Source organism: Octodon degus, unplaced genomic scaffold (assembly GCF_000260255.1).
Source record: "Octodon degus isolate 3935 unplaced genomic scaffold, OctDeg1.0 scaffold00123, whole genome shotgun sequence".
Lineage (NCBI taxonomy): Eukaryota > Metazoa > Chordata > Mammalia > Rodentia > Octodontidae > Octodon > Octodon degus.
The window spans coordinates 6,426,054-6,438,057 of NW_004524699.1; the positions used below are offsets into that span (position 1 = coordinate 6,426,054).

General features: G+C 50.5%; 1 protein-coding gene across 2 annotated transcripts in view; it reads right to left on the minus strand.

The window, feature by feature from the left end:
- Ptpa (protein phosphatase 2 phosphatase activator) overlaps positions 1 to 11,550 on the minus strand; it is a 27,614-nt gene extending 16,064 nt beyond the window's left edge. For both annotated transcript variants that reach the window (XM_004640458.2, XM_004640460.2), the window contains exons 1-3: positions 11,325 to 11,550; positions 6,363 to 6,460; positions 2,219 to 2,305 (exon numbers count right to left, since the gene is read on the minus strand). In XM_004640458.2, coding sequence (XP_004640515.1) covers positions 2,219 to 2,305; positions 6,363 to 6,460; positions 11,325 to 11,355 — 216 coding nt within the window. In that variant the 5' untranslated portion in view covers positions 11,356 to 11,550. The remainder of the gene's footprint in view (positions 1 to 2,218; positions 2,306 to 6,362; positions 6,461 to 11,324) is intronic.
- Positions 11,551 to 12,004: the final 454 nt, after the last annotated feature.

The window sequence follows — 12,004 nt, forward strand, 5'->3', positions numbered from 1 at the left end:
AAAAAAAAAAAAAAAAAGAGACAACATTAGCTTCCAAAGAATAAGGCAGGCCTAATCAAAGAGCTTCTAGTAGCAGTAAAGACAACCATTCACACCCCTGCTTGTCCTCTACTTTGGGGAATGGAAGATGCCGGGCTACACTATTTTGCCCCCTTTGGAGCTGCAGCTGCAATCAGTGCCTTGGAGGCAGAGGGGACCACACAGTAGGAGAGGAGAGCTCTGCTTTTGGCCACCACCATGTACCCTGAGCCATGCCTGGTGCTACCCCTGACAGCTGTGGGCAGAAACTGGGAGGCATGGAAATCAAACTGGTCACTCTGAGTGAGGAGCAGTCGCACACAAGCACTGGATGAAGACTTCCAGCCGAGACAAGAGCACTGCTGAAGGTCAGAACTGAGGGTCACTAAGACCAACTAAGAGTACAGGCCCTGGGACGTGTAGGACTCTCTAAGGTGGGACCTCCATACATCTGTTCCCACTCTACACATGAGGACACAGGGTCTGATGGGACAAGGTCACTTAGCTTAGAAGTGGCATATCAGTGAACCCCGTTAGCCTGATTCCTGAAGCCCAACACATAAGCACGCCGCCAGCCTCCCAGAATAACAGCACTTTCGAGAAGACAACATCTGAGCAGAATGGACATCCTACAATCTCAGGCACAACTGAAGGACCCAAAAGGCACCTGGCAATCAGCCATTTGCTGGGGTAATGACACCGTTCCCAAATAATTAGCTCTCCCCAAGACAGCCCAGCCCAGAGAACAGCTTTGGGCACCCTTTGCTACAGGGCCCAGGAGAACCTTCTCCTCCCCTGCTAACCTGTGCCCAGAGAAGCTGCCTGGCCCTAGCACAGGCCCAGCTCCCCTCAGTAGACAGAACAGGCCCAGGACCACCAGCAGCCAGTGTGGGCCAAGAAGAGGTGGGGGTAGCAGCAGCAGGACAGCAGGCGGCCAAGGCAGCGCTGGCTCTGGGACGTGTGGAGAAACTGGGCCAGGGCAAGCAGCCAGTGAGCAGAGTTAGAGGCTAGGTAGCCCGGCACAGGGAGATGGCTCAGGCCTTGTCTCAGGTAAGAGGTTTAAGGTGGCTCTGGTCCAACTAGGTTATGACTCTCAGACGCCACTGGGACCTAGTCCTGGGAGATGACACTCTGACAGCAAACAGCTTACAAGACCAACAGCTCCACTGCTGCCCTGGTTCCTGCTCTTTCTACACAAACAAACCTGGGTCAAAGAACCAACAAGCACACAGCAGCAGCGTGAAGCCAAAGGTAGGAGAAAAGTATACGCCCTGACTTGGCACTGCCATTCTTAGGCAGAGCCCTCAGAAAAGAAGGTCCCCGATGTGCATAGAGGACTCTTCGGAATGGCAGCCCCACTCCACAACAAAGGAGAGGCTCCGGGTGTCCTGGGCCATGTACTAGCCCTAGGACTGCCTGGGAGCTGGGTGTGAGGAAAAACAGAGAAGTCAACTTTTTGTTCATTGACATATATGTCACTAATGATCCCTCCAGGAACGTGAGTATTTTTTGTTTGTTTTGGTTTTGTGGTACTGGTAACTGAACCCCTGCTCATGGAGCTAAGTCTCTAACCCTTTTTTTGAGGCAAGGTCTTAATAAGTCATCAAGTTGCCTAGGCTGGGCTCAAACTTTCAATCCTCCTGTTTCAGCCTCTCAAGAGTGCTGGATTACAGGTGTGCACACCCACACCTGGATGTCATCTTTTTTTTTTTTTTAAAAGCAGTATGCATTTATTTATTTATTTATTAACATTTATTGTGTGTGTGTGTGTGTGTGTGTGTGTGTGTGTGGCCGGCTCAGCCCACCAGGGGGCGGGGCTGGCTGGCATGTGGTGCTGGGGGATCGAACCGCGGTCTCTCCCTGATGTTTTGCCAAGCTTGTTCCAAGTAGGTGCTTTAGACCACTGAGCCATCTCTCCAGCCCAATGTCATCTTTTTTAATTTCAAAAGTTACATAAAACACAAACTAGGGCTGGAAGCATAGCTCAGTAGTAGGGTTTGCATGGTAGACCCCTGCCTGGTTCAATCCCCAAAAAGCAAGCAAAATACTAGTAAGCAGCAAGGCAGCCTATTCAACTATTTGCCTTAACCCCATTATGTAAAATAGGAGAGCTATGACAGCAAAACACAGACTACACGTGTGCTTGGCTGGCCCACCCTCTGCATTGCCTGCTGTGCTGTGCTGTGCTGCCCGCACCCACCTCGGAGGCTGTATACTCCAAGCTCAGCTTCTTCCCCTTCACACCTTCATTGAGGGTGAGGATGAATCCGATGTAGTCAGCATATGCCTACCAAAGAGAGGAGAGGAGCAGGGAGAGAGGTGAGACCCAAGCTGTACTGGCTCCCAACCCACTGCAGCAGTCAGTGGGTGTGGACAAACCCTTGAATCCCACCCATATCAGCTACCCAGCAACCACGGTGATTCCATCTGCCAGTCTACTGAGCACTTACAATGGCTGTGGCAGCCTTTATGTGACAGCCCATGTTCAAGGGCTGTTGCTGTCCCCACTATACAACTATGGAGACCAAGGTTCAGGGGAGTAGAAATGTGCCCCAAACCTCCTCAGTAGGGAACCCCAAAACTTATCCCGGACACTCAAGGCCTGAGGGTAACCCACTACACTACACCACCAGGCAGTCAAGGCCTTCACCAGGAGTACCAGGAACTCAGTCAGGGTTCCTGGCTGCCGCACAGACGCCCAAGAAGGAGCTGCCTCCTACGTACAGCTAAGCCCACCTGGACCCAATTCCAGCAAGACACTTTCTTCCATGCTGTGATGCAGGGTAGCTAGCACAGTGAAGAGAAGGCACTGGGGGGGACACAGGTGCTAGGGGCAAGATATTCCCGCCTGCTCTTGTTTCGCCTTCATTCCTATTCCTTCTTGCTTTCTCCTTCCTCCTCCTCCAAACCTGGGACTAACCGTGAGCAGCAGCATGGTTTCTAGAACAGAGCAGTCCTACAATAGGATCCTCCAGCAGACCACATGGGTCCTCCCTGGCTTCTCCTCAGCCCAGGCAAAACGCCACACAGAGCATACTAGGATACAAGAGCCAGCTTTAAGTTCAGATGAACAAGAGGTTCAAGGTGAAATGGCTCCCAGAGGGTAACTGACAACGCCTAGAGATATTTTTGGCAGCAACAACTGGGGAAAGGAGTACTGCTCTCATCTGCTGGGTAGCGCCAGGGGAGATGTCCCCAGGCACAGGACAGCCCTCTCCAGCAAGAAACATCTGCCTCACAATGTCTCTGGTGCCGAGCTTGAGAAACTCAGAAGTAGAGCAACCAAGATGATGAAAGGACCCCAACCAGGCCTGTAGAGCAGCTAATGGACTAAGGTTTTTATCCCATGAAGAACCAGAAGAGTACTCAGAGGGCAAGCTTGTGAAAGAGGGAGGCTCATGCTATTCCTAACCCTGGTGAAGTCCAAACTTGGAGGCTGGGCACCTGGGCTCCCCACAAGCACAACAGACACCCATGTAGAATCTGCTAAGTATTTGGGTCACTTAAGTCACGGCTTAGCCAACATGCCCAGATGGGCTCTGCTCCCTCTAGTACCCTGGTTCCCACATCCACCCTTACTGCGGCCAGAGAGCAGTGCCCACTCATTATCTGGGACACTCACCTCCAGTCAGAACAATAACCAAGGGGCGGGGATAAGAGAACCAGCGTGGGCTTTCCAGGGTGACCAGAACCCCAGCCCAGAAGCCCTGTATCTCAGTCATTCTTGTCTCATTGCTGGGACAAATATCCAACCCTCAAAATGAAGGAAGGAAAGGTTTATTTAGCTCACAGTTACTGGAGGCTTCAGTCCATACTCAGCTGGCTCCAAGGCAGAGTGGCACATGGCAAAGGGCAGCAGGTTATGGCAGTGGAAGGCAGCAAAACCACAAGAACAAAAGGGAGAAGTAACAGCAACAGTGGCAACGGAGAGCAAGTCTGTCTCTCTGTTAAGTTACATTCAGGCTATCTGCCCCAGGCTGGGTATAGAAGAGTAGGGTTGTTGCCGCGGTTCCCTGACCATGTGGATCACAAGCTTTTGGGAATGGCTTATGGGAAGATAGAAAAGGTTCAGAGATAGCACCTATAAGAGAAGCGCTGGAATAGCTTCGGCTGTTCTGCATGGGAGATTATGGTCAGTGCTCAGACCAGAAGGCTGATAGAAATTCTGCCTATAAAAAACAGGCTGGGGAGGTTTCTGCTGCCAGAGAAAGGACTACTTTGGTTGTTGGACTCCAGATGATTTGTATTTTTTTAAAATGTATTTATTTGGGGCTGGAGAGATGGTTCAGTGGTCTAAAGCACCTACTTGGAACAAGCTTGGCAAAGCACAGGGACCGCGGTTCGATCCCCCAGCACCACATGCCAGCCAGCCCCACCCCCTAAACATAAATTTAGCCAGATTTATGTTGCGAATCAAGAGCAAAGAGCGGGCTGGTGAGATGGCTCAGTGGTCTAAAGCACCTACTTGGAACAAGCTTAGCAAGGCACACAGGGACTGCGGTTCGATCCCCCAGCACCACATGCCAGCCAGCCCTGCCCCCTGGTGGGCTGAGCTGCCCCCCCACACACACATAAATAAATAAATAAAAATTAAAAAAAAAAAGAGCAAAGAGCCCAGCAGGACGATTTAAAATGTTGGGCCAGGGAGATGGCTCAGTGGAATAAGCGCTTCCCTGCAAGCATAAGGGCCTGAGTTCAGTCCCCGGTTCTGTAAAAAATAAATAAATAAATAAATAAATAAAATAAAATAAAATAAAATAAAATGTTGTAAGTTTGGCCAGAAAGGAAGCTTCCATAAAGCTGTGAAATGCAAAGATAGAGCTGAGAGGATCTCCATTGCCAAGAAGAGAATCATGACCTGAAGGCACCACTGAAGGCAGCAGGTCTCCACCCTTTGCAGCCTCAGAATTGCAAGAAAGAGGGGACTTTGCCGTGAGGGGAAAGGCTCAGAGCACATGGTGGCAGCCACACCAGGTTCCAGAATAGTGGGCAGAATGGAGAATTTATTCCTCGGAATCAGGGTCAGTGTTCAGTGATTCAGGCACTTGACCCCTACAGCCAAGAGAGAAGAAAGCCTGGCTATTGCTCCAGCTGGCAGCAGACCTTGGCATCATCCACTTGGCATTGGTTTTAGGTCCATGCAGAATGCAAGAGTTGTGAGGTTAAGAAGGCTTCCACCTCAATTTGAGAAGGCCTGGGAGGCCAGGCAGTGCGTCCCTGAGAGGGCAGTGTGTGAAGCAGAGAATGAGAAACTTAATGTGCAGTGGCGACCTCAGAAGTCTGGAAAAGCCAGGAACGTGAATCATCTAAGGGAAGCTGCAAGGAGGGAGCAAAATGCCTGCCAGAGAAGTCATGGGAGCTACCACCACCAGAAGTGCCATGGGGTGGAGCCACACGGAACTCACAATTTGCCACAGATTGCTTTGGATATTCCTCTTGAAACTACAGGATTTAATCTTTGCCCTGCTGGATTTTAGACTTGGATTGGTCCCAGTGCTTTGTATTCCCCTGCTGTTTACAACTTTTGGAATGGTAATGCTTATCTGGTCCCTTTGAATATTGGAAGTGTTTTTCTTTTGTACAGGGGCTCACAGCTAAGAGTTTGCCTTAGATCTTAGAGGAGACTTGGGACGTGGACTTTTCAGCAATGCTGAAACTGTTGGGACTCTGGCAACTCCTAGAGATGGACTAAAATGTCTTTTGCATAAAGGGATGTGCACGAGTCTTTGGGGGTCCAGGGGCAGAATGTTATGGTTTGTGTGTATTTGTCCCCCCACAGCCTCATGCAGTCATTGAGGTGTAGTTCTACAGTTTGTGATTAACTCATGATCCAAGGGTGGTATTATGGGTCTGAGTACTCCTGGGATTATGGGACTGAGGACTGCTGGGATTATGGGTCTGAGTGCTATACCCTGCCTGGGGCACAGAGCCTGAATGTAACACAAGAAAGACAGAGAAAGAAACTTGCTCTCCATTGCCATTGTTGCTGTTACCTCTCCCTTTCGCTCTTACTGTTTTGCTGCCTTCCACTGCCATGACCTGCAGCCCTCTGCCATGTGCCAGTCTGCCTTGGAGCCAGCTGAGTATGGACTGAAACCTCTAGTGACTGTGAGCTAAGTAAACCTTTCCTTCCTTCATTTTGAGTGTCGGATATTTGTCCCAGCAACAAGAGTAATTGAGAAACCCTGGAGGGCCACCCCAAGAAAGGACAGCCAACTCCCCTGTTCTGGTAACTCAGGTGCCAAGAGAGCCAGCCCGGAAGCCCAGTGCCTGATCATGCTGAGAAAAACACAGGTGAAAAGGTCCTCTACCTGGTTCTGATTCTACACTGCAGACCCCAGTACCTGAGAACGCTTCCATTTGCCCATGTCCGGAACTGTGTGGATCTCTTTCTTTGGAATGATGAAGTTCTGTGTGGCTGGAGGAGTCTCCTCTGAAGACTCTTGAAAAAGAAAATAAGAAGGCAGCCAAGGAAATAGAAGCCCTCCCCTGGCCCACTCCCCTTTTGCTCACTCCCCCTTTCCTTTATAACACTTCTTGTACTGGTACATATTTGTTTTTTGTTTCTTTTTGGCGGAACTAGGGGTTGAACTCAGGCCCTTGTGCTTGCCAGGCAAGCACTTATTCAACTGAGCCAACTCCCCAGCCCCTTGGTACGTATCTGTGATTCATAACAAATATATTCATCAAGGGGAATTGGACCTCCACTGTGGCATCTTAGTCCTTTTCTATTTCCCCTTTCCCTTGCCTGCCTCCATCCCTAGATCTGCTTCCAGGAGAAAAGATCCCCCTCACTTGTAAGCCAAGACTCTAACACCTGAGGCCTAGCAAGACCAGCCTCGTCCTCAGGACAGAGTGATGCCACCAGCCAGGCCCACTGGCTTCCTGCCTCCCTTGTACACTGTACCCAGGATTGGACAACACTACCATCTATCTCCTGAAGGAGCAAAGACAAGTGAAGTGCATGTGATCTGTCCAGAAAAGGCTGGCAGCTTAAAATCATCTGACACTGATTTGGGAGGGGAAAACAGAAAGTGTCGGTCGCCTCCATGGAAGCGTTACTTGGTGGAGCCAGAAAAGGGGCAACTCAGGACCACCCTGGGGAGAAACTGCACGTAGGACCCACGGGGCCAGAAGCTCAGCTTACAGCATCTACCTTCAGATGCACTCACAGAAACACACACAGGGTGCTCGCCCCATGGAAAACAAAGAGAAACAACCCAAACAATAGTCAATAAGGGGACAGATAAATAATACAACCATATAAAGCCTCTACGTCAGACCCAGAAAAGACAACCCAGATATTCAAAACAAAAAAACTGCTCTGTATCATCAATGTAGCACCTCGTTATTAGCAAAACAACTATAGTCTACTAGAAATAACTTACATACATATTAGTATACACCCTGGAAAAACTTAACAGTTCACACAACAGAGCTGCTTATGTTCATCTCTAAGGAGTGTTTGTAAGGAGGCTAAGCCACTCAGGCTGTCCTTGAACTTGCGATGCTCCTGTCTTAGGCTTCAGAGTAGCTGGAATTTCAGGCTTGTGCCACCCTGCTTGGCACCCACTTCCTGAGGCACATACTACTTTTTTCCCCCACACTTCACTTTTTTTTAAGGGAAGGGTCTACAGGGTGTTAAGGGTCTCACTACTAGATCAGACTTGTAGTGATCTGCCTGTTTACAGCCTCCCAAGAGCTAGGATTACAGGTGCAGGCCACCACGCTCTCAATCGGGAGTTGGCTCAGTAGAATAGGCAAGCACAAGGGCCTGAGTTTAATCCCCAGTTCCACACACACACAAAAAAAAACCCCAAGAACAAGCATATAGTGCTTTTATATAAAGGGAGCACAATTTTAAATAGAATTTCTGTATTTCCAGAAGTTGAAGAAAAAGTACACAGTTTAATGTTTGACCTAGAGACCAACTTTACACCAAAACTAAAACATCGTTCTCACATCAAAGAACTCTCTCCACTTTGTGACAGCTGGAGATACAAACTCCGATCCTTTACCTGTTAATTCCCAAATCCAAAAAGCTCTGAAACCCAAAGTAGCTTTTAAAAAACTTACCATAAGCTCATCTACAATCAGACTTAAAGTGACAGAGGACATTTACAGGCGTGATATAAACCACTTAGTCAAAGTATATGTTTTGCTGAAATAATTTTGATTATGGGGTGATATTTTCCAAAACATGCTCAACTCTGAATTCTAAAACATACCTGGTCACCAAATGGTTTGGGTCAGGGAGTTTGTGGGCCTCCATCCACAAGTAGAGATGTCACAAGTGACATAGATTAGTATGCCTTTTTTTCTTTTTCTCCTCCTTTCTCTCTCTTTTTTTTGAGAAAAGGTCTTGTTATGTAGTTCAAGCTGGCCTCAAAGTTAAGGTGATTCTCTTGCTTCAGCCTCCTCAGTGCTGGGATTACAGGGTGAGTCACCATGCCTGGCCAGCATTTCCTCTAACAATGTAAATTTTTAGCCAGGCATGGTGGCACATGCCTATAATCTCAACACTTAAGGGGCTGAGGCAGGAGAAACACCATCAGTGAAAGCCAGCCTGAGCTACATAATGAGTTCAAAGCCAGGCATGGCGGTACAATGCCTGTAATCCTAGTACTTGGGAGGCTGAAGCAAGAGGATCGTTTGAGACAAGCCTGGGCTAAAAAATGAGCTCAAGGCCAGCCTGAACTACATAGTGACGCCCTGTCTCAAAAAAATAAAAAAATAAAAAATAAAAAGAGCTCAAAGCTAGCCTGAACTGCACAGCAAGACCCTGTCTCAGAAAAAAAAGAATTTTATTTTAAATTCTCTAGAAGCATGAAGGGCTCAGCAGAACATAAATTCATCTGGCACTGCCTTCTTCCCAAAACCCAGCTGATGTCAGCTGCATGGAGAAAAAGGGACAGAGGAGTTGGAAGGTTCTGGAACATGTGACATTTGTTGGTGAGAGCCTGCCTGGAGGGATCTGAAGAGACAAAAAGTGCCAAGAAATCTGGAGACTCTAACTAGAAAGTCAAACCAGGGCCACAAAAGAGCCCAAAGTCGTCTTCCTCTGCCCTTGCAAGCTTGTGCACTGGGCCCATAACTGAGGCCCCTACTATTAGAAAATTGCTACTTTAGGAAGATGCTAAATAATGAGCTTTGCACGCCAGGCTGGCAATCCAACCACATAGTTTTTATGGGGAAATGTGTTCCACATTCCAAATAATCAACCTGCAAAATGATCTCTGGGAACACCCCCAGCCTGGAATTGCTCCCACAAAGAACAGCCCCCCAGACATTGCACAGGCAGGACAGCCTCTCCGCCAAGGCCATGGCTACCTCACAGGAAGCTTTGCAAAAACACTGCCCAAAAGTACACAGGCTGCAAGAATACACAGCCCTCAAGTCAAAAAATAAATAAATTTCTTTTTTTGTTTCCTTTGTTGGAGATAGGATCTCACTACATAGCCCAGGCTGGCCTCAAACGCACAGTGATTCTCCTGCCTCATTCTACCAAGTGCTGGGATCAAACCTGGGCCAAAAAAGAAAAGAAAGGTTTCAAAGCCAGGACTGTGAGAAATGGAAGTTGAGCCTGGTCTCTGCAGCCTTTAATCTCCTGTCTCTGACAAAGGAACCCCTAACCTCCCAGCATAAAACAGTATCTAGAGTTTTAAAGACATTCCTAAAAAATAATAAAACCCCAGTGCACCCTGGATTGTCATCTACCTCTGGAAACAGGTGTACATGTTCAATATGGACCAAGCCAAGAACAGCCAGTGTTCAGTGCCTACCCACTGTGTCCCACACGTTCTCATCTTCTGCTGGAAAACATACTACAAACCCATGAAGAAAGTAGCTTCATCTTAAAAGATGACTGCTGGGCGTGGTGGTGCACACCTGTAATCCCAGCACTGGGAGACTGAGGAAGAAGGTCCACTGGGGTTCAAGGCTAGCCTGGACTACATAGGTGTTCAAGGTCAGCCTGAACTATATTAACAAGACCCTATGTCAAAAAACAAAATAAGAGGGCCAGAAAGATGGCTCAGTGGAATAAGCGCTTCCCTGGCAAGCTCAAGGGCCTGGGCTCAATCCCCGGTTCCGCAAAAAAAAAAAAAAAAAAGACAAACTGAGGAACTGTGACTTGCCAGCCAAAATCTGAGGTTTTTACCACTGTACTGTGGAATCAGAACTTCTTTCCACTGATCCAAAAAGTCGTTTCAAACTTTAGAGCCACCTCTGGGGGCCACATGGATCTCTGCAGGTGCCACAGGTAACCCTGCAAGCCTTCGGCTTTCAGCACCTAGATTTGCTCATTCATATCCATAGGCACTCACATTCACCGATAAGACTGGCCGCTTTGTATCTCACGGCTCCCGAGGGCATCGTCACAACGCCAAAGGCCCAAGCGCCGAGGTTCTGTACAGACTAATTGTTGGCTTTCGGATTCCCTAACAGACCAAACTCAGCCCTTTCCTCCTCACTGGGAGGTGGAGGGGGGCATAGTAGGGATACCTCTTCTGATTTTCAAATTTTCTCCCTTCTGAGACGCAGGGCAGAAGAAATATCAAATGTTTTCAAAACATTAGCTATGCTTGGCCAACCTATTTATTCCTGTGAGAATTTTCAACGTTATCTATGTCCAGTTCTCCTTAAGCAAGCAGCGTTCTTCTCCAAGAAAGGGATCTGTGTAGCATCCTCCCCTGGTGTCTCCTTCCCAGATATCTGAGCCCAAGGAAAAAAGAGGCCACGGCGTAAACAAAAGTTACAGACGGGGACGCCAGACACTCATCTCCTTGCAAAATCATCCTTTTAAAATTAATGGTTAACTGCCCAAGGGCAGTTTCTCCCCATAAACTCTCAGCCACTGAAATCCCAGAGTCCGGCCTCCGAGACGGACTGAGCGAGGAGGAGGGCGGAGGTGCGGAGGAGGCTGAAACAGGGCAAGGCAAGCCCAGACCCATCCCGCCAAGGTCCAGTGAAAAAGGCCTGCATCCCTTTCGCCCCCACCGCTGGCAACTGTCCCATCGGGCCAGGAGCTTCACGCGCTGTCCAAATGTGAGAACGGTCCCCGCTGTAATCCCGACCTCGGGCCTGGGCTCTCTCTCCGCGCCCCGGCTGCAGCCCTCCCCCGGCTCGCGCGCCGCAGCCTCGGCTCACGCCCTTCCCCCATGCCCCAGGGCCTCTTCCTGAGGCCCGGCAGCTCCTGCTCCTCTCCGGAGCCCACCGGGACCCGAGGCTCCGCTCCAAGCCCCACATCCCTTCCCCGCCCCCACGCCGGCACCAACACCGCCCTGGCCCTGGCCCGCCAGCCCTACCTGGGGGCGGCTGCCGCTCGCCCTCAGCCATCTTCTCCCGCCAGCGGCCAGCCCCGGTCCCCGTGGGCTCCGCTCAACGTCGCAGCCACACCCTCCCTTGACCCGGCTCCCGCCACGAGCTCCAAGCTTGCGGAAGAGAAAGGAGTACCGGCGGCTAACGGCAGAAAGCGACGACCGAAGTCACCCCCGCGAAAGCAGCCGCCATGCTGGCGCGGAGCACGCCGGGAGCATCTCCTCAACGGCCGGCTCGCGCGCCCGCGCCCTCGGCAGCGGCGGCCCCGCCGGGGTGGGGCGTCATGGCGCATGCGCGGTAACGGCGCCCACGGAGGGAAACGCGGCGCGCGGCGGCCATGCTTTTGCGGGGCGCCGGAGTTGGGTAGACCGCCATGTCTTTGCGGGGTAGTCCCCCACCTGTCATCCTGGCGCGTGGCACTCGGCCCTACGCGAGGAATATGAAAGGACGTTGCCCTGCTAACGTGCTTTCCTGCCACTCTGACAGGAGCGCCCAAGGACACGGCGAAGGAACACGGCGCCGCTTCCAACAATTTAGACACGCACTTGAGGCAGTGGGGAACCCGCGGGACAGGGACCTCGCCGGGCACCCTGGCTCGAGCGCCCACGCCGTGCGAGGCCGCCAAACGCCCGCTGCCGCGGCCCCGCCCCGCCGGCCGCAGCCGAGC